This window comes from Aspergillus undulatus (assembly GCF_047715775.1).
Source record: "Aspergillus undulatus strain CBS 261.88 unplaced genomic scaffold BDV17scaffold_1, whole genome shotgun sequence".
Classification (NCBI taxonomy): Eukaryota; Fungi; Ascomycota; class Eurotiomycetes; order Eurotiales; family Aspergillaceae; genus Aspergillus; species Aspergillus undulatus.
The window spans coordinates 1,457,150-1,479,769 of NW_027396605.1; the positions used below are offsets into that span (position 1 = coordinate 1,457,150).

Consider the following 22,620-nt stretch of genomic DNA (forward strand, 5'->3'; position numbering starts at 1 on the left):
AGTCGCGGCGGTCATTTCCGCTAAGATGTCTGAGCTACCATTGCCTTCTTCGCGAAGCTATAACACGCCATCGAAAACCCAGAGCCTTGATCCACAGTGGCGGATAGTAATCAATTTATCCTTGATAGACAAGCCGCAAGATGCATTCCTGATTCCGGTCTTGCCTGCAGATACTCCTGATACGTGCATGGGCGCCAACGAAATCCTGCATTTTGCCTGCATGACAAGCACGAGATACCGAATAGGGCGATGTGCAGGAGATCGCTTGCGAACTCGGAACACTGAAGTCTTGAGAGAGAGACAACATGTGGTTCTAAGTGGGTGTCAACAGTAGGTAACAAGCCACCGGGATAATGAAGTGCTCCAAAGACATCCTCGCCCTGAGAAAACAATACGGAGTATCAAGAACATATTCATTGCAGACATAAAAATCGAATGTTTTGCATGAAGGTCATCTCCTGAGCCAGCTGGAGTATAACTACAACTACTCCGTCCGGACCAGTGGTATTGTATAGTGCCTGAGGCAGAAGTGGTTATACAAGAAAGGCGGTGTTACGCAGCCACAAATTCTGTATACAATAGTTTCATGGACAGCATGCTGGCCGTCCTTCATAAAGCCGTCCTACAATCAGATAATTGAATAATAATAAGAGTAATCAAAGTAGCGTAAGTGTGCTGCAGGATTGGCGAGGGGAACGATCCCGTCTGCCGAGTCAACCTGAAACAATTCTTCGTTTCAATTCAGCTCTCCCTCTCCGGCTCTCTGCTTCACCTCTTAATCAGATTAATTAGCTGCCCTTCTTTTCTTGATCTCCTGCTGTTATCCATCTGCGACACCACCCCTGTTCTGATCGACAGGTGACGACTCAGCGTAAGTATGGTCCTGCCCAGGCGTTCGGCTCCCCCTCCGTGCTCTCGCCCGCTGTCTGGCTCTGGCCCCCCTGTTCTTCCATTGCCAATTGTTCTCGGTTCCCCCTACCTACCTTCCCTTCTTCTCATCTCGCTATTTCCCTCCTCACCATGCCGATGCTTGATTCACTACTAATCCTGGCCTCTCTCTAGCTTCGCTCGGCGAGCTAGGACCCCAAATCGTCGCTTTGTTTCCCGTGCGAATTGCGTCCTCCAGGCGCGGGCCCCGTGTCCTTTCCGCGCAAACCCTCTTCCTCCAGACGTCTGTCCTACGCGATCGTTCGATCACTTTCATCTCAGGGGCTCGCTGCTTGTGCCCCAATCGCAAACTCAATATCTTTTGGCGGATGTGTGGCTGGTCCCCGACAACCCCCTCGCTTCAACCGTCGATGAATAATTGTCTTGGCCGACCGATAACCTGTGCGCTCTGAACTCTGTCTTTCGTACCAGTCGGACAGAAACGGCGTGAAATTTTTACATATTGTCGAGCGCCGCTTGGAGGTGGAACTCGTCATGGAGTCCCCCACATCGTACCCCCCCGAGTCGCCCATGGAGCAGGAGGATATTCCAGTCCCTTGTAAGGGTTGCGGAGAGGTATGCACGGAGTTCCGTCGAAGCAGGGATTCGGATACTGACTTGGGCAGATTCTGGAAGAAGGCAAAGCTTTCGAACTTGGTAGGTCTTACGAGGATCTTGCTTGTCTATTCTGCTAACTAGGGTTTAGCCGGCAACAGATGGCACATCGACTGTTTCCGCTGCAGTTCGTGCAGTACCCTCCTGGACTCGGACGCGCACCTTCTTCTCCTCGGCGACGGATCGTTGATTTGCAGCAACTGTACCTACAGCTGCAGCTCGTGTGGGAACAAGATTGAGGATTTGGCTATCCTGACCGGAGAACAGGCCTTTTGTGCTCAGTGCTTTCGATGCCGGAACTGCAAGAGGAAAATCGAGAATCTGCGTTATGCCCGGACGTCTCAGGGAATCTTTTGTATGGATTGCCATGAGTCTCTGATGCAACGCCGAAGGAAGAAAAACCGAGGCGCTTCGTCGAAGAAGCACGCCAGCCCGGGCGTAAAGTTGGACAAATCGCTTCCTTCGCTCCCGCCCGCAGAGGCCGAGACCATGCCAGTCGCAGACGACGTCTCTGTTGATGAATATGTTGATTCGACAATAGAGGTTGGGTCTCGAGGAGTGGCGCCTGCGCTGGACGCTGGAGCAACATCTACTCCTGATAATGGTAAGCCCATTGGCTGCGAAAATGCAGGACATTGGTTGACAAGACTTAGATGATTTGATCCTCCCCTCGAGCACGTATCGCAGCAACCGGCATTCTGTTGTGCCTTCCGTTGTGCCTTCCGTTGGGCCTGCTGAATCTGATGCAGATGGCGGCGAATTCCTCATTCCTCTCGCATTCGACCCGTCAGAAGAACAGCGACCTCGCGGCCATTCGAGCAGCCGTGCCAGATCCCCAGAACGTCAGCCAGTGGACAACTCGTCCCCTCACATTGCATATCAGGAGAAAGGTCGGGAGCGCCCAGAGCCGGAGTCCCATCGCTTTGACACTATCAACAAAGCAAGGTCCAACTCTGCACGCAGTTCTAGATCGGAATTTGGCCACAAAGGAACCGGCTCTTATTCTTCCAACCATGAAAGCATCAATTCTTCTACAACCATTGGAAGAGATGGTTCAACTATCGACTCCCAGAGGTCTACGGCCGCGGAGAGCACGATTACGTTGCCCACCCGTCCCTCTAACGAGCTTCGTCGTTTACACGAAAATGGAGGATCCTCAGACTCAGCTGTCACTCATCCCAAACGCGGCGATTCGCTGGAGAGCAGACATCACAAACTACCTCGAAAGGACATTGTGCAATCCCCGGTTGCCAACACAGCTACTGACCAGTGGGGTGGAGGGTCCACGGACACATTACCCAAAAGCACTTATAAAGCGGAGTCGCCACGACTTCAGCGCAACGATTCTTATGATCAGACGAAATCTCGGACTCGCCCAAATTCAATCGGCGCCCCGCAGCAGCAAGATGCTTATGCAGCCACTGGATCCCCTCTGCGTTACAATGGTGGAGGTGATTTCTCTATTGACGAAGATATGGCGCGGATTATGGGCTCAGATGAGCATCCCTCGCAGTCTGAATCTTTTCTTCGCAGAATGTCCAACTCGGTGCGCCATGGTCGTAGCTACAGCGACAAGGGTTCCAGGTTGTCAAGGGACAACAAGTGGCCAAAGACTCCTGTCAACGGATCCTCGCCCAAATTCGATGTCGCGTCGACCAGTTCTCCGGAACAGGCAGGAGCGGACGAAGTGGCATGGCTTCGGAACGAGTTGCGGAAGGAGCGCCAGCGGGTCAACGAGCGGGATCAGAGGATCGCGGAAATTGAGTCTGTCTTGAATGCTACTGCTGACGTGAAGAAAGTCAACACCGAGTTGAATGAGAAGCGTTCGACTATGGTGGTTTTGGATGCTCAAAAGGAAATCGTCATGCGGGAACTTAGTGTTTTGACCGACCATCTGGAGTCTGAACGACGCGGAGGAAACAGTGGGCCTCTTGACCTGAGCAAGCTTACCAACAAGGTTCTGCGAGACTTTGTTGAGTCTATCCAAAGTTTGAAAGAATCTTTCACGCCGCAAATTGAGGAACTGGTACAGAAACGCAATGACGCCGCTGAAGAGCTTTCAAAGATTAATCGCATGAAAGACAAGAGCTTCCAGGAGTTTGAGCAGCTTTCTTCCAAGAATGCTCAGCTAGCGGAACTCAACAACCAGCTCGTGCATCAAGTCCAGGAGCTTTACAAGGCAAATAACAACGACGGAGCTCGCGGTGCTAACGGCCTTGGGATTTACTCTAACGGAAAAGAAAAGACTCTGTTCTCAGCGGAGGCACTCAAAGCCGCAGGCGAACTACCACCACCCGGTTCCACGCCCAACATGTCTGAAGAAGCTGAACCTGCTACTGTTGTACCTGGTCCTCAGGTTGTTAGCATTCGCAAGGGACAGCCTCGCAAGTTCAACTGGAAGAAGGGAGGGCATAATGTCGCCAAGGGCGTTACTAAAGGCCTCAAGGGAGCGTTCATGTCGAGCGAGAGCAACACCGGTACCACGGATAGTGCCGCCGGTCTACCGCGCTCGCAAACGCAAGACCCCAGTCGGCCGGGCTTCGGATTTTTTGGTAACCAGCGTAACAAGCAAGTAGGCGGACGAATCCCAACGTCTGAGACTGCCCCCACTCTGTCTGACACCTCTCCAACCGGTAAGTCTGCTACAACTTCGTCGACGTTCTTCACTAATATTGTAGGACTCTTTGGAACCGATTTGGAGCAACGCATGGAGCATGAGAAGAGCATCATTCCGGGCATCATCACCAGGTGTATTCAAGAGGTCGAGCTACGAGGTTCGTATCTCCCAAGGCTTCTGAAGACCTTCAGCTAATGGGGTTAGGCATGGACATGGAAGGAATTTACCGCAAATCCGGCGCTAGCTCAGCTATCCAGACAATTCGGGAGGGCTTTGAGCGATCTCCCCAGGATTATGACATCTCCGACCCGGATCTGGATATTCACGCTGTGACGTCGGCGCTTAAACAATACTTCCGCAAACTGCCGATGCCCCTTATCACGTACGACGTTTATGGAAAGATTATTGAGACGGGCGAGATCTCTTCGCACTCCGGCCGGGTTGAAACCTTGCAAAAGAGCCTCGGAGAACTACCGCGTGTTCACCAGGATGTGCTGGAGTTCCTCGTGTTCCACCTGAAGCGTGTCGTGGAGCGGGAGAAGGAGAATTTGATGACTAGCCAGAACATTGCGGTCGTCTTCGCGCCTACCATTATGAGGCCGCAGAGTCTGGCACGTGAGATGACGGATGTTCAAAAGAAGAACGAGGTGGTCAAGTTCCTGGTGGACAACTGCCAGGAAGTGTTTATGGGTATGCAAAACAACAACTAATCATCGACCGCCCGGTCTTTCAGTCATCGCTTCAGCGTCAGATATCTGCCATTCATCATCATCTTTTTTTTTTTTTTTTTTTTTTTTTTTTTTTTTTTTTTTTTTTTTTCTGAACTGGCAACCCAAGCTTCGCCAAAACCGACAGCCTGTATATATTCGGATCGCCATCTGCTACTGTTTTCTCCACTTCCTCATTCTACCACTCCTCACCTTGTCGACAACCACCCCCTCAAAACTACTCAAACCTCTCTGATGATCTCGCCTCTCGTCTCGATACCCTTCATGTATCTTTTCCATGCTTGTGTGCTATTCAATTCCCTCCCTCTATTTGATCCCGATCCCGCAGGTCGAAGCTAGTCCCCACTAGTGCAGTGGTGTTGTGTATGTGTGCCCTCAAAACCTTCAGCGAACCTTACTCTTATCTTAGATGTCATCTTTTACTTGAAACTTTTTTCTTATTTTCTGGTGGTCGGTGGATTGTCTGAGTATTCTACTAATTCTTCGCGGTTGTCTTGCGGACCGCACTGGGATGTATGTTAGCTGGGGCTGTGGTAGTGGTTGTGTTCGAGTCTTCGTTGAAGGTGGGAAGCATTGAGTGCTGGTTGCAGCGGTGATGCTTTAGTGCATGAGGCTAGGAGATATCGAGTTTATGAACATAATATGAATTAGCGTCTATTTTTCATGTTACGAACAAGGAGATCTTATACTGCAATAAGCCTATTGGGGATTTTCGGCGCGCAAGTGCTGTTTATGAGGCTTAATTTCTGGAAAATGTATTTTTGTGAATGACATGTTCACGCAGGGTATGGCAACAATGACACCCTAAAAGGTATCATCTTCAAGCCGCTCCATCCTCCGAATAACACTAGGGCTCTGATCATCGCCAATATCCTCCGTGGTATCATTCGCCCCGGCCGTATAAAGCAGCTGCTCGACAATCCGCCTAGAAGCCTCCTTGGCTGTTCACGCGCAGTTAGTATGAGTAACACGGATAGAAGGCATAAGATAGACACAAACCTGGCGTCTTCATAAGCCGACTCTGAGGAACATGGAACTGCATCGTCTTCGGCGGACTATATCCCAGATCGTCGCCTTCATCTCCGAACTGGTCGTCGTCATCGTCGCTGTCCCACTCACTGCGCTTCCCGAACCCGCCTTTCGCCGGGGTAAGGACGCTTGTCCCTGGTTTCGGCGCGCCGCGGGGCCGGCTAGTATTAGGGCGGCTTTTGCGGCCCGTACCGGGTGTTTGTGGTTTGAGGGGAGAGGAGAAGAGTTCCGAGTTGAGTTGCGGGGCTTCTGGTTCGGGGCTGGTCATGGGGGAGTCGTCGAAGGGGTATTTCGCGGTGGAAGTCGTTTTTGGCGTGACGGTGAAGCGGGATTTGTAAGGGTCGTAGCTACCCTTGCCCTTTCCGAGTGGTGTGGCTTCCACGCGGTAAGTCCGGTCGGCGAAGCGGTGCATGACTGGGTCGTTGTTGTCGTTCCTAGCGGAGCGTAATTTCTCAGTAGATACGGGTGGGATGAAGGGGGACGAGGTGGGGTCATCGTCATAGGTATGGTCGTATGTTCCGCGCGATGGCTGTTTGTTGGGTGTACTTGGGAGGTATGAATCGTCTTGGTAGTGCTGGGTGTTGTCGTCCTCGGCGAGGTCATCGTAAGGGGACGGATGCGCGATGGAGGAAGTCACGGTTGAGTCGTTGAGCGGGTTGTCGTCCATCGCCGCACGGGGAGTGCTATGAGATGAGATGTTCAAGTTGGTAAGATCAAGATCGTCGGGGTTTCGGTTGTGCATGTGCTCGGTCGCCGGTGTTTGGGAGACTTCGGATTCGGCGATGTGGCTTTGGGAGATGCTGGCCGATTCATCTTCCGGGAGGGTCTCGTCGACTGTTGTATCTTGTTCGGGTTCTTCGCCGTATCCGCTTAGGGCCACATTGGCGCTCTCTTCGAAGAATTTCTTCCAGAACTAGAGTGGCGGGTGAGCTTGGGTTACTGAAAGATGATAGATGGGTTGTGAGTGCGGACCTTTGCGCCCTCCCGGACATCGCGGGAAGCTTCAGAGTACTGTTGGACAACAGGTAGAATCCCCGTTGCGACGATGCGGTGGGCACGACTGAAATTGTGGTCGATTTCTAGAGAGATTCTGCGGTCAGTGACATGGTAGCAACGGGAGCTGTTGTTTGTTTACCTTGGAGAGTAAGGGTGATAGACTGCTCGAGCTTCTCCAATTCCTCCGTAAGCGTCAACGGACGCTGCACCATTGAAGATGGTCGTGACATAGCGATGGAATCGAGTAATGGAGCAAGATGCTGCTGGTGGAGGATGCAATGCGCGGTCTGTTGACGTGACGAAGGTGTTGCCCGAGAGCGGGGAACAACACGGGATGCCGAATGGGGACGCAAAGTAGGGCACTTAGATAAGGGTCCGATAAGGTCACGTGGAGGCGCAGCGGGGGAAGACAGCCGATGGTCTGACGGAACTTGGGCTGTTGCCTTCACCCCGGAGTCTCTCGGATACGCAGCAAAGGGGTCACAGAAGTGCTGAAATTCACGATGCCGGCTCCAGTTGCAAAAGGTACGTTGATTCTCTCTTCTCGGTGTGTTCTCCGCCTTCTACCCCTTCCCCGTAGCCCCGTACAGACACACGCGGGCGGTGTGCTTATCGCGATGATGTATGGCTTCTTGAATGGATACTACCATTCAGAAGATGACTGGTGCTTTGATCATGGGGACAGAGAAAATGCGTCGACATTGAGCTACATGCATTGTATATGCTTTGGGTGCTGATGACTGCTAGGTATCATCATCGGGGTGGCGGCTCTCGTTGCCGCCGGCATCGCGGTCTACGAATCTCCCCAATTCCGACAATGGGTGGACAACTCGCGCCGGAAGCTGGCGATGACACTGCATAATCTGGGAAATGAAGTTCACCCCGGAGATGCTGACGCCTCTTACTGGCACGATATATCCATGACAGAAGAGATAGGCCCGGCTGCCGATGAGCGAAGGCGGATAGCCCGCGAAGAGATTCAGCGTCGACGAAGTCTACTGGAGGAGCGCAGGAAGCAGAGATCAAACAGCTCACTTGGCACATTTGATACGATTGTAGATGAAAATGGCTATCTGGTTAGCCAGCATCAAGGTAACGAGGTGGCGAAGTCGACAGCCGTGGATCTTAGCGCTTCGCAGCCTGTTCAACGAGGCAAGCAATTAGACACCGCAGCCGCGGAATCGACAGTCCTATACGAGGCCGAACCGATGGCGGAGGCAGAAAAGTTGCGACTATCCATTCCAGCTCCGGAAAGCCGTGACTCATCTGTTACCGGTGCTGACTTTACTCCTGTTTCCGAGATTTCCAACGGCATGTCGATGGTTTCGCGGCACTCGGTCGATGATCACCGGCCAAGGTCGTCTTCATCTAGTCACACAGAAGGAGGCCCCTCCGATGTAATCTATGCCCACCCCGACTCGATCGCTAGTGGGCCTGCGGATGCTCGATCTCCATTTTCAGATTTAGAAGGCCTGCGATTCGACCAAAGTCGCCCAGCGACGCCACCGACACCTTCGACAGCTGACAACTTCAGTCATATTGCAGTAGACGCTTCGTCAGACGGAACACTCAGTGAATTCGAGGGCTCCTTTGGCGACGCTATCACTCCCGCTAGTTGGTCTGAGGTCGGCAGTGATGTTAGCAGCGATGAGTACAACCACCATGGATTTTAGGGCGATTCCGGAGTCCTGCAGACTGGATAGTGTTTTGGACGTAAAAGGCGCTCAATGGATGGAAAGGAGTATTAAGGTGACTTGTATCTGGAGTTGAACTATCGGTGTTTGTTTCTGAATTAACAGCATGAGTTATTAGAGACCTAGATCCAATTTTATGCTAGAGCGGTACTTAAAAATGGCCGCTTTGTTCCATGAAATCTACAAACTACAAGGCCATCCTGCTGAAAATGACCAAACGCAGTACTCCGCGCCTAGGTGTTGAAGAGTAGAACCCTAGCCCTAATTGAAAACGCTCAGCTCAATGCTCCAAGACACGAGCCATCTACATGGCAGGCCCACCACGGATCAAAGACATCTTGCAAGCTTCAACTAGGTACGCCGTTTCCCGTGCACTCCAGCGAAAGTGCAAAGGGACCGCTTGCTCTTTCCCCCTGGGAGCGATACCTGCAAAGCTAGCGCTTGGGCCAAGCATACTAAGTCTTCTATCCTTTCAAGGCTTTTTAACGCCACAAGAGATGCCAACTATTCCTTCCTCCAGCAGACCCACCGAATGATGACGAAGAACGTTCTTTATCGCAAGTTAGTCTCGATCTCCAGACAGCTTATCGCCACGATCTTTCTGGCAGAGCTCCGAGGTTCACGGGCTGGCCTCGATGATTGCAAGCTCTTAATTTTCATACGCTACATTTGGCTAGATCGACTGCCTTACAATGGGTTTCAAACCTCGTTGCCGCATAGTGCGCGGAGTCTACTTACTCGTCGCGGAAAGGAGGGCTGATAACTTGATATGCTTCCATCGAACCCACCCCAAATCGAGGCCCCGCATGCAGCAATAAACCATTGAAGTAAGCTCAGCAGTTTCCCGAGACTGATTGGGCCTGTGTGTCGGGTCTTTGTTCTCGATGCCGCAGTGGCTGGCGGGTCTGATGGATGATCTCAAACCCTGATTTCAGACAAAGAAAAAGCTTCAGCTAAGGTTTCTGGGCATCAACACGACATCCACCCTTCAGTGTACTGTTTAGCATTTAAAAGGCCAGTAAGCTACCGGGGAAATCTTTCAGTATCATTATAACACCCCATCATGAGCGCCCTAGATTCTGAATACCTGACCCAGTCTAGGGCTACAACCCTCTATGTCGGCCTTTCGATTCCCATCCCCATTCTGGATTTTTTTTCGATCAGCTTGCGGATCTGGGCCGAGATAAGGCACCATAGAAGAGTGTTTATGTTCGATGATGTCCTAATGGTCGGGGCAACGGTATGAGAAAGCTTCAGTCTCTGTCAGCACGGTGCTCTGATTGATAACTAGATTTTCAGCGTTGGTTATTGTGTTTCTAAAGTTGATGCTAATGATGATTGATGCCAACCAGTATCTCAAATAGGCATTTCGTCAAAGGCAAGACATTCAGAAGCCCTGTCTCGAGAGGATATAATGGACTACCACATGGGCAGCTTTATCTTCTGCGTGGTCGGGTATGTCGTATGTCGCCGTTGGGCTCACCAAGCTCCCCATACTCGCGCTATACTATCGAGCTTTCCCATCAGTGACCTTACAGAGCCGTGATCTTGACCGCCGCGCTTGTCATTCTCTGGATGGTTTCATGTGAAATAACCTGGTTCAACTTATGTCGGCCTTTCACGGCCTATTGGTACCCCGGATCTGGGCCAGAAAATGCGCGAACGATGCTGCATTCGACAAGATTTGGTACGGGAGCCTTATATCTGAGATTATTCTAGATGCTTGGTTATGGGTACTTCCCTTACCGACTATTGTGAGGCTGAGAGTGCCGACCAGGAAAATAATTGGCTTGTGTTGCTTTTTTAGTATTGGATTGGTGTATTTTTTCGCTATGCCTGACAGACCGAGGGAGGGACTGAAGCTTGGGCTTATCCAGGACGATTGCAATAACTGTTGCGTCATTCGCATATAGCGGCGAGCGGATGTCGTCGGATTTCACTTGCAAGTCATTCCTTCCAGTATTAATCTCGACTGGGTTTTCTAACACCTCACAGGGTATGGTGCTGGTTCTTATATTATCTCAGCCTGGCAACTTCTAGGCGCAATTCTGTGCGCGAATCTCCCAGTGACATAGAAGCCCATCACGGTTTGGTTTCGCGGAATTACCGGTCTCACATCTTCCAACAAAAATGACCAAACGCCAGCTAGGAGTCCCCATAGTTGGTACCATCGCCCCGTGGCTGACGAACGCCGGAGAATCCGTCATCCTCTGGACCTCTCGACTGATAACGCGACCAAGAATATGACCAGCACGAGTGGGTGATGACAGGAAACACGAACACTCTTAGCCAGGGGACATCTCTCACAGATAGCACACGTACTGGTCAACTGGAACATGAAGGACGCGGTGTTCTCCCTGGACACGTTTTTGGTGGTACTGATCGACGACCGAGCCGCGACAACTCTGAGGCTGTGTGATCTTTGCCCCAAAGCCGTTGCGGAAGGTGGCTTCATACATGGGCTTCACTGCGACAGCTGAGGCCAGGGAGCGACGAACACTCGAGACAAAACAAATTCTCTGTAACAACATATGTCAATCAAGCTTCATAACATGGCGTCCATTCCTCTTTGCTCTTTAAACAGCTACTTGGAACCGGAGCTACATGATGGCTGCGAGATGCTTAGGGTTCGAGATACCGTACACTCTATCAAACTCGAACCCAAATCCCCCCTCCACTTCGCTTCCCACCCTGATACAACAAGCCCCCTCTCAACCTGCTCCTTCTTCCATTCTGCCGAAGCCCGCAACACAACAGGCAAAAGATGCTTTTGAACCTTCGGCTCCGTAATCAGCCTCTTCCCCTCCGTAGCCTGCTTATACAGCAGCGTCGGAATATACGGCTCATCCCTAAACTCCGTGACCGGCGTAAAAATAGCCTTGAAATTGAACGCAATCGCACCGCTCAGCGGTAATCGGCGCAATGTCTGCCAATAAACCCGGAGATAACACTCCTCAATAGGGACAGGCTCGTGAGAACCCGCATGCCGTGCCCCAGCATTAACAGTATACTACTCCGGCATAACGAACAGCGGCTTCCAATTCTCAATAAACCAGGCACCGCGCTGGATCGGCGCGTTAGCGGGAAACTTGGAGAAGAACCGATCCATTGACCTCGCCATCTTATCGTAATCGTTGACCTCCGCATGAATCGCGCTTAGAGGTTGACTAAAGTGCGTTCCGAACGTCCACGCGATACTCGAGCAGATGAATCCCGCTCGGAGATGGTACGCCCCGGCGTCTGGGTTGCGAATCATAATTGCGAAGTCTTCCGGGACGTTATCGAATAGGACGGTTGGTGGGTGCGTCGTGGTAAGATTGGTTTTTATATCTAGGAGAAAATCTACGAAGACTTTGTTGCATTCCTCTAAGGTGAATTGGTTTGGGTACCGGGTGCACAGATTCTGTAAGACCATCTCCATTAGTTCGCGGCAGACGAGAGTGCTGGTGCTGTCGGAGGTGTAGTTTAAGATGTTGGTGCAGTCTCGTGCTGCTGAAGGAGGGCTTTTCGTTGCGCCAGGCTGGCGAAGTAATCCTGTTCTAGTTCGATCCAGAAGACCGGTTGGAGTTTTGAGAGCGCTGTATATAGATTTTTAGTCAAGCTTCGGTGATACTTCGTTTAAACAAGGACCGACTAACCCATTGTCTGATGATAAGTCCACCGAAACGGCCGATAAGGTCGAAAGCAAACATTATGTATATCGAAATCAGGGCATGGTGTCGGATGAGGAACGCCGCTCAGCACGGAGTAGTCTGGGAATCGACCTAGACCCAGGGCATCGATATCCGCGTCGGAAAGATCCGTAGCAGTCAGATGATGCTGATGTTCGCGCGATCTGTTTTTCATACCATCTGGACCTTGGTTTTCGAGATGCTTGGGATATTCTGCGGAGATCGGGTTGTTCTCTGCTGCTGCAAGCAGCGTTTCTCGACATGATGGTGGGAATTGGATCTTGAGATATTGGGCTTCTATTTGGTCCTTGACTTGGAGAAGAAGTTGGAGCCGGTATTTGCGGATAATCCGTCGAGCTTTATAAGGAGAACGGAAGAAAAAGCGAGCAGGGATATTAGCCCTAATAGGGTGTTCTCGGTAACGCCCAAGGAGCCGTCGCCGAGGAGGTATTGAATCCCGAGCAGCATTTCGCGTGAATAAGTTGACAGTAGCACCTTTACTTTCATCTTGAAGCCAGGCTGATTTCCTTATCCTACTTCGAGCACTGGAAATGCACTTATCTCTGAGTTCTCTCAGCGACTCGGCGCCCCTACCCAATAGGATGACGTTCGTGATGCATTCCCTGTTCGGGAAATTATGCTCGAAGCCGCGCTAGAGCTAGAGTCTGAAGAGCTGCGCGAGTGCAGGTAAGCTATAGAATAGTCTTAGCTTTAGCTTTGAGAATATCTATGCGTTTATTATCTCGAAATGACCTCCAGAATGGTCACTCTGGATTCACGTCACGGACTTATGCCCTGACTCGAATCCTACCCACCATGTCAATGACCTACGAAGATTGTCTAATCTCCCGAACTCCTCGCCCGACTCCTCATATCCCAGATAACGTCCTAGATCAATTCCGCATGACGAACAAAATCTGCATGCTTACCGGAGCAAGCCGCCGCAGAAGCCCTAGCAGAAGCCGGCGCGCATATCATCAACATCCACCAGACTCACGACCCAACACTCGCCGAAAAAAGCTTCAGCCCTAAGCCAACGCTGCGGTGTTACGGTCGTCAACCGACAATGCAACATCGCAGACCTGAACGCACTCCAATCGACCCTCCCCAAAAGAACCTCGATGTCGCAGAAACCCCGACTATCCTCTAGGAAAAGATAAACGGGGGTACAGACGAGCAACCGTAATTGAGCAACTTTAATCTAGGATACGTCTATCACCACACCTGGACCATGAACGGGAAGTATAACTGGAAAGTTGGGGGTGAGAATTACAACAAGGTAACTTATCAAGGCCCTAACTCGCCCTCACTCCGGACTAACATGGTATGATATGATAAAGTGCTACTACTGCAAAGCAAGTCACCCCGGAATGACCAATATTACGTATCTAGGCCGGTACAGCGTGACTTTTTACGTGACTTATCCGGTTTAGCAGCACCAAACCCTAACCTACCTTAACTTAGTTCATCAATAAATTCCACCTTTCCAGGTGCCCACAACCTAATGGATGCATAACCTCAGTCTGCAAAAGTTCACACACGCAATATGCAAGGCTGGACACCCATAATAGCTACCAGCAAATGGGGGCATCACGGTATAGTGGAGCAACTTCTAGGGTGTCAGCCCAGGGCCGATCTCAATATTCACGCTGAGAAAAGGACGGCGCTGCATTGGGCGAGTTATTATGGCCACAGTGAGATTGTGGACCTGCTTCTTCGCAATGGAGCAAAAAAGGACATGCCAGATCAGGACGAGTGCACTGCCTTGCATCTCGCCTGCCAACAAGGGTACAAGGATGTCGTCCAGAAGCTCCTAGACCATCGGGCTTTGATTGATGTCCCTGACAACAAGAGCTGGGCAGCGTTGCATAAGGCCAGTTTCCACAACGACACAAGCGTGGATTCACTTGACTATGAGTATATCGTGATGCCGGCAAGCTATGGAAACTTGCGTTCTGATCATAAACAAGTTGTCGGGCTTTTGTTGACAACAGGGGCGGATTCCATGAAGCAAACGAACGAGGGAGATACACCATTATATTTGGCAGCAAGGCAGTCAAATACCAAGTGTCTGCAGAGTCTCTTGTCGGGGATGAATGCAGACCATTTGGCCACAAAAAATAATGCGGGACAGACCCCATTAGATCTAGCCTTGTCTACGGAGACGAGGAATGCCGCTGCAATCCGGTCACTATTGAGGAATATAAAAATCGCTGACTTGTCCATCAAAAGCCTTGAGCGCGAGGTCCTCCTCTGGGCCGCTGAAAACCGCGATACACACGATATAGTGGCACTACTTGCCCTAAAGGGCAATTGCCTACCTAAGAAAGGGGTTCCTCCTGAACATTCGGAAAGCGCCCTATGTTGGGCCGCCTATAATGCAGACTTGATACTGGCTCGCAGACTTCTGTACAGCAGCCCGAACGTGTACAAAGAAAGAAAGTTGGCTGAAAAAGCGGTTCTAGCATTACTATCGAAAGAGAAAAAGCAGGACGGCCAACATGGTGGAGATCCTGATCCCAAGGCAACAGCCACCAAAGGCACTGATCGAAGAGCAAAGAAGGAACATAGCGACAAGCCAAGGAAGGACCAGGGAAAATCGACGGGGATATATAAGGAAATTCTAGACTTACTACACAACCCCCCTATTGTCAAGACGACTGTGCCGCCTGCGCCGTGTAAGATGCCGGTGCCAGGCCCAAGTACCGCGATTGACGCGTTTGAGGCTGCCGTTGTTGACTTCTACGCCAATGACTACTTTTCCGGTTTCTTGCGCCGGTTGCGAGGGGTGAAGGAAGTTATCTACGATTCAGAGCAAGGACCAAATGCGCTTATGACTGCTGCGCGCGAGACAATTCAGAAAGAACAAAGCGCAATAGAAGGCGACAGGAGTGACTCGGGACCTAGCAATGTGTTCTCAAGCGACGATTTCCAGTTCAGGTGGATTCATCTGCCAGCCAACAGCGTAGGTTTACTGCTCCAGACCTTGATCGTCCCTTAATATAAGGAGACGCGCATTCCATAGGCTGACAAACCATAGATGCGATGGAAGAATGTGGGTTTTCTCTGTTCTAGAATGTACACCCATTTGCCTGACCGAGTCTCCAGGACTTGTTATCGCGGATCTATGTGGAAACCCCCACAGAAGACAGAGATCGTGCTTATGGTGATTCAGAGAAGATTTCCCGAACAACCTGGCATCAAGTCCCTGATACATCGTCCCAATTTCGCTTCATGAAACCTGGGTGCTTGATAGGCTCTAGTAACATCCTGTTTCGAATTCAGACTAATTCAGTTGCAGAGGCAGGATAAGGGAAGAAATTATCAGGAGTCACCATTTGCATTATACGTAGGGCTCAAATGCCCTTTTCAATATTAGAATAACTGACAGGGGTATAAGATGCCGTATCTCGCATTTGCCACATATCCTGCAAACCCGACCAGCAAGTACGATTCCTTGCTTCAAGACTACAGCACAAGCGCCATACATGGACTCCGGACACTAGATGAATCTTATTACTGATTTACATCTCACAATGGTGATGAAAGAGCCCGCCGCAATAAGGACCAGGTGGTTACCAGCCCTATACACAAGCCTTCTCACCAAGATCCCTTGAGAGACACCTAGGTTCTGGTTGGAGTCGAACAGCTTTGGATATGGGTAATTGACAGCAGTAAGTATCAGTCACGGTTTTGGACTCAGTTACCCACGTGAAGGACGACTCTAATCTGTACCCACACCGACGCAGAGACCATCATCACCTCCTCCACACATCGGGGTGACGACGGACCAAACCACGTCTGGTTCAGTGTATTGGATAACCTAAGCGAGCTGAGGAATGGGGAAAACATACGGTCTCAGCCTAAATCACCACTGGAGCTGAGCAAATTCATCGTGGATACCTGTACCCGATTCTACGAGGAGATGAAATGCTCCCCAGCCAATCAAAGGCATAGTGACCAAGGATAGGAATAGGGCGCTCTGTTGAGACAACCCCGTATACGACAGTAGTTCTGCAGCTTCTCAAGTTTCTCAATGACATTCGTATTGTCACATATGTTTGATGGTTGGATATCTGGATCCAGCTTATCCAATACCTCTTCCAGACCACTGTCGTCCTCTAGACCTATCAAGGAATCGAATGGAATTCCCCAATTGCTCGTCCTGACGTGATGAAACGAGGATCAAGCGGCAGAAGTTGACTGTAAGAGCTTTGCATGGTTATCGCGTGACTCGGGCGCTAATGCAGCTGGGGGGGTGGCGCGAATGCCATCTTGTCTGCGTTGTCTTGATACGGGACGTCCAGTCAGAAGGGTCAGGCTAAACCATTTACACTCTTTGAGCTTTTGCCACCTGCAGAACTTTTGCTACGTCGTTTGACCTCCGTATGTCCTTGATGGCGTTGTCTCATGCACCACCAGCTGATCCGTATCGGAGGCAGGCCTTTGCGGCGGGGTCAGGTGAGTGCTAGATGAGTTCCTTGTTGAGTGTCAGCCTTCCTCCGTCTTGAGATCCACTTCAACGATGACAGAGCTCTTAGGGCTAATTTATATACGGGAAAAGGGCGGCGATGAGCGATGACTTGTAAGCTGCAAACCCAGGGCAGCGGGGCGGAGATAAGCTGGGCTTAGGGCTAGCCGGTCATCAGCCACATTCCGGCCTTGCTATATGACACTCCCTTCTCCCAGCCAAATTGATCCCTTTCTACTGTCTACTTCAAGATCATCTCAACCTCAATTTAAACAAACCTTCTTAACTTCTACTTACCTCAACATGCCCCGAATTTGGTTCATCACCGGCTGCTCCTCCGGCTTCGGCCGCGAACTCGCCATAACCGCCGCCCAAAACAACGACACCGTCGTCGCGACCTCGCGCGACCTCACCAAGCTCGCCGATTTGACCTCCCTAGGAATAATCCCCAAAGCACTCGACATCCGCGCCAGCGACGCAGAAGTCAAGGCGGTCATCGACGATGTTGAAGCAACTATCGGCCCCATCGACATCCTAGTCAACAACGCGGGATATCTCCTCGAAGGCGCAGTCGAAGAATGCACGAACGACGAAATCCTCGACCAATTCGACACGAACGTCTTCTCGCAGATTCGTGTTCTCCGCGCTGCTCTTCCTGCTATGCGCGCGCGCAAATCCGGCGTCGTTGCCAATATCGGCTCTATTGGTGGTTGGTTTGGTGGGCCTGCCACGGGATTATACTGTGCTTCGAAAGCCGCCGTCGCGGTGTACACCGAGTCGCTGAGACATGAACTTGCTTCGCTGGGAATCGAAGTCACTTGTATTGAGCCGGGCTACTTCCGCACCAATTTCTTGGTCGGCGGGCATAAGGTCGTCGCGAAGAATCGGATTGAGGACTTGCATCTCGGGACCAAGGGGTATAGGGAGGCGCTGAAGGCCTATAATCTCCACCAGCCTGGGGATCCGGCCAAGGGCGCTCAGGTTATCGTGGAGGCTCTTACTAAGTCTGGTCGGTGTGAAGGGCGCAGTTTGCCACCGCGCTTGGCTTTGGGACTGGATGCCATAATTGCTATTGGGGGGAGTCTGGAGCGAGAGAGGGAGATGTTGGATAGCTGGGGGGAGGTTATTGGGTCTACTGATTGTGATGATGTGGAGGCTTGAGTGGACGTTGGTCTCATAATGTAGTCTGTCGCGAAACAAAAATCTCTCTGATAACTTAATAGAATTCAGATGCTCCTGAGGACAGGAAGTAATATAATGCTTGCAATTTATTTGGACTTCTGAAAACCCCAACTAAGTCCTTTCTCCGGAAGTGTACATCCATTGATAGCATCGCATTTTGTATATAGGCAAGATTATGGATGTAGCGTCTTATAGCTGTACAGAGTGATTATACTCGCCATATTAACTTCTGAGTAGCCAGAGACTGAACCAGCCATGATCCGCCCAACTTGCGCACACCCAGGTGAGAGATGGCTAGTACAAAGTCAGTTCTCCTCGTGGCTAGAGTGGTGGATCCTATGGGAAGACCTGAAAGTAATATCCAAACCCCAACCATGGGTGCCCGAACCCTAAATTCTACTAAAGTCGCCGACACATTCAAGGATCCAAGCTCAACCATTTATAAATCATCGGATTATTCAGACGCAAATAGCACAAAGAGTCCTCATCATGCACCCGCAGTACCCAGTGGCGACCTGTTATAGGTATTCGCGAAAGAAAGTCCGCTACTTTCGGATCCTTTTATTTCCCCAGTCCCTTGGGCCTAGTCTTGAGCCATGGGCCGCAGAGCCTCGAATAGAACCACGATCCTCGGGTCCAATACTACTACATCATTCCTTGGCTAGCAGGTGACGAGGGCCTGACAAGACTGAAGCTACTTAAAGCGTCGTAGCAGCGCCGGCCTCCATGATGGCGGGTTCGACATGCCGACCACCTAAACCGAACGCAGCGATGGAACCAGGATCTCAGGCTGAAGTATGCCCCTTCTACCTTCTCACAGCCAAAGTATTAACCAACCTATTTTCCAACGCCCAGCCGCTCACCGAGCGCGACAAACGCATGCTAAAAACATACGGGAAGCTGCCCCGCGCAGGTAAACTCGGACAGCCGGCTCAGGTACCTACTTGCCCATAAGCCTCATACAAGCCTGGTGAATGCTTCAGCGCTTTCTACTAATTTTTACACTAGAAACGCTTCTACTTTGACTCCGGCGACTCCGCCCTCTCCGCAGCGCACAAGGTCACCGACAGCGGCGCCATCCAAACCGGCACCGCGCATCCCGTCCGCGAAAGTATCTCCCATCCCTACGTGCCTGTCCCACATGAGGCGGATAAGAGACCTATAAAGGAGATTTATAAGAGTCCGCTGTCGAAGGACTGGAATGAGTATGAATTTAGCGCTGGACCGGAGGAGTAAAAGGGGTATGGAAAGCCGGAATGAGCCTAGTAGTGGAGGGATGGACTGGGAGAACATTTGAAGGGGCCAAGCTTTGGAGACTGATAATGCGTAGAATAAGATGGCTTTGCGTTTGAATCATGGTAGATGAAGGATTCTTTTCGATCTCTTTATCTATCCACAGGTCTCTTTGTGAGGACCGTCGTTTCGAACGACGATGACTTTGTTTCGCTCAGTGTTCACTGACCTTGTTCATCTGGATTCTTTCTTCCATACATCGCACATAATAGGCACTTGCGCCCTTTTATTTAAACACATTAGACGGTTCAATCATGTAACATCCACCCAGGGCTAACTGCCCAAGCTTGGTACCCGACAAAATGTTTCCTTTTCGCAACCTGCCCAATTCTTATGGTCCGCAGGGGCTCCAAACCCAGCCTTCATTCACCCAAGACCTCCGCCAACGCTTCCAAGACCTCCGCATCTCGCCACCCCTAGACCTCTACCTCTTCCCCATCAAAAACCAAACTCAACCCCCAACCCAGATGTTGAGCCTCACTAACCCACCGAACCCAACCTCAACAGATACCTGGATCCTCCTCATGTCCTCCCCAAACAACCCCTCCACAAACTGCACCTTCCTTCACGTCTGGAAAATCCGCCAAGGCCCAGGTCCAATCCCAGGAAGCCCATTTACATATATCAGCGACACACCCCGCCTAAACCGCCCCCTATCCTCAGAACCCTTCATCGCAGCCGGTACCTGCAATCTAACACAGCACAAGATAGGCCGGGTAAGTTCCTCCCAGCACGACGTAGTCCTGCGCACGGCGGAGACCGCGACGATGGTGGCGACTAATAAGATGTTACCCTGGGTGATGATTTTTCTATTGGCGCTTGAGGAGGCGGGACTCGTGCATGAGGGGACGAGGACTTATTATGATCGGTTTGTTGAGCCGTTTTGGCCGGAGATTGAGGAGGCTATGAGGGGGTTGGGGATTATGGCGGGGAGGGAGGAATTAGTTAGGCGGTTGAGGGAGATGGGGCAGAGATAAGTTTATGAAACTAAGGAATGAGTAAATGAACAAATACATTACTCTACTTCGCTTGCTTTTGCTGTATCTGTATCGCAAGGAACTGCAATGCTCCCTGCTTGTACCTTCAGCCATCTATCCCATATTGCCTTTATACCCATTCGCTCGTATAGGAGGAAAGGTTCAAGACCAATCAACTAACCACCTGCAGCAGGATGTTACCTTAATCACATGTGACTCTTGGTACCCTAGATAACCCTCCTTGTTGACAACAAAGGTTATCTGCTTTGTTCGTCTGACATCCCTCCAGTGAAAGGCTTTAGTTTAATGTTTGACTCTGTATACATACTGTTAAAATCGTTCGCTTTCTTTGGGGTGACCAGACTCAGAGCCAAAGACCTCTACTTTAAAAATACACGAACAAGCCGAAGCATTCGCCAACCAAGACAACAAGCTAATCTTTGACCATACAAAACTAATCCTGCGACAAGACAACGAGTACTTCTACGCGAGAGCCAAGTGGCGTGACAATTCAGACCCTAATATCGACATCGACAATGACATCGATAAGCTAGAGATGACCATAATCCCCACAGAAAACATCTGGCCGCCGACAAATCCCAAGTACACGCTCGCTCCAGAACCCTTTGCCCTCGAATTCGTACGTCGAATACCCAAGCTTCCTAGATTATGGAGGGACTCCTGCGCCCATCGAGCCAGCTCGTCAGATCCTGGTTGAGGTGGAGGCATGCGAAGTACTTTGACATCACCCGCACCCCTAACCTTGCGCGGTACCTTGGCTGCGTTACACAGGATGGTAGGGTAAAGGGCCTTTGTTCTGTCAAGTATCCCAGGGATTTGTCTCAAAGGTTGGAGGGGGCAGAGGCAGTTCCGTTCGATAAAGACCTTTGTCTACGAGGCATTGAGAGTGGAGTTAAGCATATGCATAGTCTGGGTCTGATTCACAACGATATAAATCCGTTCAATATCATGGTCGATGAGAATGATAGCCCTGTTATTATTGACTTCGACTTGTCCCAAATGGAAGGAGAGGAATTAGGTCTTAAGGCAGGAACATTTGGCTGGAAATGGAAGGTGCTGTTTACGTAGCTAAGGAGAATGATTCCTTTAGTCTTTTGAAGATACGGGTGTTTCTGATGGGAGGAGAGGAGCAGAGATAGCACGGCGAGGTGAATATGAGTTGCGGAAATAGCTTAGATAGACACATGCATAAGGTAACAGCCACGCATATGGCAGCGACCCTGAAGATTCGAAGGCTTTGAAATGCCATCGTGAACATAGTTGGGATTCAATGGCGACAAGTGCTTGAATGGGAAAATGAACCACTGGAAGTTCTCTGATCCAAATGGGGCGCATGTCACGGTCCGTGGCCGGTTGTTGGCTTGGTTTGCCGTGATAATTTCCCAGATAGAATTGACCAGGGCCTTGTTGGTTCCAGCATTGATCAGGATTGATTTCAGCTCGGATGATGGCGGGCGCCAATCTCGATCAATGGGCCGGGTCCGCGTATCGCAGTGGAGGTCCAGCGAAAGACTGCGTAGGTGCGTGAAAGCGCCGAGCGCTCTATACTTGGCGCATTCGTCAGCATTACCTCCTGTGCGTTTGATGAGCACTCGAAGTTCCTGCAGTCGTTACAGCGGACATCCTTGTCCCCCTCCCCGATGGCGCGACATTGGCTGAGGAGACAACAAAGTGGTGTGAGGTTTGGCATAAGGCTGTTGAAGGGGATGAATGTGCAACTCTCACGGTGCAGAATGGTATACCTGCCAATCTGTTCTTGGATGTTAACCCTTCGGTCTCGAGAACCGGCTGTGATGCGAGTTTAGTTGAGGGTTTGACGTACTGTCTTGCTCCTTATATTTTCTGGGATTATGCGGGTCTTGATGGATCGATGGCTGAGTCTTCGATTGTTGATGTTGATTTTTCTGAGTGGCCCAATTCAGCCTTCAATGGTACAGATCTTTGATTTCTCGTCTTTCTTTCCGACAATCAGGTGCGTTACTCTGAAAACGCTGAAGTGGGCTAATGAATTGCTAATTATGACCAGAACTATGAACATCAGGCCGCTCAGTGTTCCATTAATTAGGGCATAGCAGGTAACGTGTAGGCAGATGCCATTAAGAGTCCCGCTAGGTATACAGAGTAACGGGCCAACTTTCGAGGAGCAACCTTTTTAAGGAACAATAGCTAAGTTTCGTCATTCGTCATAGACACTGGTCTTTAGATAACCTTGCAATTTCCTCTTGGCTATGAATGCATCCTGCTCTCACGGCCGAAGACTCGGCAGTCTGGATTGGCTGAGCACTTTCACTCTTAAGCATTTCTCTATATGTCTCGTCGCTTTTATGTACCTATGCAAAGATCATAATCAAAGGTCCATGGGTTGAAAGCTAGAAGGCACTTCTGACTGATTTGCTATT

General features: G+C 50.6%; 9 protein-coding genes across 9 annotated transcripts; 5 read left to right on the forward strand and 4 right to left on the reverse strand.

Annotated features, from left to right (window-relative positions):
• Nucleotides 1–964: 964 nt before the first annotated feature.
• On the forward strand, nucleotides 965–4,916 carry BDV17DRAFT_249762 (putative Rho GTPase activator Rga). The gene is made up of 6 exons (XM_073756253.1): nucleotides 965–1,503; nucleotides 1,554–1,584; nucleotides 1,634–2,146; nucleotides 2,196–4,175; nucleotides 4,221–4,316; nucleotides 4,364–4,916. Exons 1-6 carry the CDS (start codon nucleotides 1,423–1,425, stop codon nucleotides 4,867–4,869), a joined length of 3,207 nt encoding a protein of 1,068 aa, XP_073621447.1. The 5' UTR covers nucleotides 965–1,422; the 3' UTR covers nucleotides 4,870–4,916.
• A 636-nt stretch (nucleotides 4,917–5,552) lies between these two features.
• Nucleotides 5,553–7,321, reverse strand: BDV17DRAFT_11322 (DASH complex subunit ASK1). The gene is made up of 4 exons (XM_073753892.1): nucleotides 7,052–7,321; nucleotides 6,889–6,995; nucleotides 5,887–6,829; nucleotides 5,553–5,828 (listed from the first exon to the last, which is right to left on the reverse strand). The coding sequence occupies exons 1-4, from the start codon at nucleotides 7,140–7,142 to the stop codon at nucleotides 5,692–5,694; spliced, it is 1,278 nt and encodes a 425-aa protein (XP_073621448.1). The 5' UTR covers nucleotides 7,143–7,321; the 3' UTR covers nucleotides 5,553–5,691.
• A 48-nt stretch (nucleotides 7,322–7,369) lies between these two features.
• Nucleotides 7,370–8,808, forward strand: BDV17DRAFT_249767 (uncharacterized protein). Its single transcript, XM_073756254.1, has 2 exons — nucleotides 7,370–7,437; nucleotides 7,660–8,808. The coding sequence occupies exons 1-2, from the start codon at nucleotides 7,416–7,418 to the stop codon at nucleotides 8,583–8,585; spliced, it is 948 nt and encodes a 315-aa protein (XP_073621449.1). The 5' UTR covers nucleotides 7,370–7,415; the 3' UTR covers nucleotides 8,586–8,808.
• Nucleotides 8,809–10,302: 1,494 nt separating this feature from the next.
• BDV17DRAFT_249770 (uncharacterized protein) lies at nucleotides 10,303–11,160 on the reverse strand. Its single transcript, XM_073756255.1, has 2 exons — nucleotides 10,602–11,160; nucleotides 10,303–10,548 (listed from the first exon to the last, which is right to left on the reverse strand). Exon 1 carries the CDS (start codon nucleotides 11,059–11,061, stop codon nucleotides 10,810–10,812), a length of 252 nt encoding a protein of 83 aa, XP_073621450.1. The 5' UTR covers nucleotides 11,062–11,160; the 3' UTR covers nucleotides 10,303–10,548; nucleotides 10,602–10,809.
• Nucleotides 11,161–11,195: 35 nt separating this feature from the next.
• On the reverse strand, nucleotides 11,196–12,114 carry BDV17DRAFT_249771 (uncharacterized protein). Its single transcript, XM_073756256.1, has one exon. The coding sequence runs from the start codon at nucleotides 12,025–12,027 to the stop codon at nucleotides 11,617–11,619; it is 411 nt and encodes a 136-aa protein (XP_073621451.1). The 5' UTR covers nucleotides 12,028–12,114; the 3' UTR covers nucleotides 11,196–11,616.
• A 69-nt stretch (nucleotides 12,115–12,183) lies between these two features.
• BDV17DRAFT_249772 (uncharacterized protein) lies at nucleotides 12,184–12,457 on the reverse strand. The gene has a single exon (XM_073756257.1). It carries the CDS (start codon nucleotides 12,450–12,452, stop codon nucleotides 12,240–12,242), a length of 213 nt encoding a protein of 70 aa, XP_073621452.1. The 5' UTR covers nucleotides 12,453–12,457; the 3' UTR covers nucleotides 12,184–12,239.
• A 4,594-nt stretch (nucleotides 12,458–17,051) lies between these two features.
• On the forward strand, nucleotides 17,052–17,909 carry BDV17DRAFT_286307 (SDR family oxidoreductase; the record flags this gene model as incomplete). Its single annotated transcript, XM_073760877.1, has 1 exon — nucleotides 17,052–17,909. The coding sequence occupies one exon, from the start codon at nucleotides 17,052–17,054 to the stop codon at nucleotides 17,907–17,909; it is 858 nt and encodes a 285-aa protein (XP_073621453.1).
• A 750-nt stretch (nucleotides 17,910–18,659) lies between these two features.
• Nucleotides 18,660–19,166, forward strand: BDV17DRAFT_286308 (uncharacterized protein; the record flags this gene model as incomplete). Its single annotated transcript, XM_073760878.1, has 2 exons — nucleotides 18,660–18,866; nucleotides 18,939–19,166. 2 exons carry the CDS (start codon nucleotides 18,660–18,662, stop codon nucleotides 19,164–19,166), a joined length of 435 nt encoding a protein of 144 aa, XP_073621454.1.
• Nucleotides 19,167–19,525: 359 nt separating this feature from the next.
• BDV17DRAFT_286309 (uncharacterized protein) lies at nucleotides 19,526–20,200 on the forward strand (the record flags this gene model as incomplete). Its single annotated transcript, XM_073760879.1, has 1 exon — nucleotides 19,526–20,200. The coding sequence occupies one exon, from the start codon at nucleotides 19,526–19,528 to the stop codon at nucleotides 20,198–20,200; it is 675 nt and encodes a 224-aa protein (XP_073621455.1).
• Nucleotides 20,201–22,620: the final 2,420 nt, after the last annotated feature.

What these genes read in the sequence shown, in the direction of transcription:
- BDV17DRAFT_249762 (XM_073756253.1), top strand. Translation starts at nt 1,423, where the DNA reads ATGGAGTCCCCCACATCGTACCCCCCCGAGTCGCCCATGGAGCAGGAG. An exon ending in CTTGTAAGGGTTGCGGAGAG is followed by an intron (nt 1,504 to 1,553) that starts GTATGCACGGAG and finishes TGACTTGGGCAG; the next exon opens with ATTCTGGAAGAAGGCAAAGC. An exon ending in AGGCAAAGCTTTCGAACTTG is followed by an intron (nt 1,585 to 1,633) that starts GTAGGTCTTACG and finishes ACTAGGGTTTAG; the next exon opens with CCGGCAACAGATGGCACATC.
- BDV17DRAFT_11322 (XM_073753892.1), bottom strand. Translation starts at nt 7,142, where the DNA reads ATGTCACGACCATCTTCAATGGTGCAGCGTCCGTTGACGCTTACGGAG. An exon ending in ATGTCCGGGAGGGCGCAAAG is followed by an intron (nt 6,830 to 6,888) that starts GTCCGCACTCAC and finishes CCGCCACTCTAG; the next exon opens with TTCTGGAAGAAATTCTTCGA. An exon ending in TCGGCTTATGAAGACGCCAG is followed by an intron (nt 5,829 to 5,886) that starts GTTTGTGTCTAT and finishes GCGCGTGAACAG; the next exon opens with CCAAGGAGGCTTCTAGGCGG.
- BDV17DRAFT_249767 (XM_073756254.1), top strand. Translation starts at nt 7,416, where the DNA reads ATGCCGGCTCCAGTTGCAAAAG. An exon ending in GCCGGCTCCAGTTGCAAAAG is followed by an intron (nt 7,438 to 7,659) that starts GTACGTTGATTC and finishes GATGACTGCTAG; the next exon opens with GTATCATCATCGGGGTGGCG.
- BDV17DRAFT_249770 (XM_073756255.1), bottom strand. Translation starts at nt 11,061, where the DNA reads ATGAAGCCACCTTCCGCAACGGCTTTGGGGCAAAGATCACACAGCCTC.
- BDV17DRAFT_249771 (XM_073756256.1), bottom strand. Translation starts at nt 12,027, where the DNA reads ATGGAGATGGTCTTACAGAATCTGTGCACCCGGTACCCAAACCAATTC.
- BDV17DRAFT_249772 (XM_073756257.1), bottom strand. Translation starts at nt 12,452, where the DNA reads ATGAAAAACAGATCGCGCGAACATCAGCATCATCTGACTGCTACGGAT.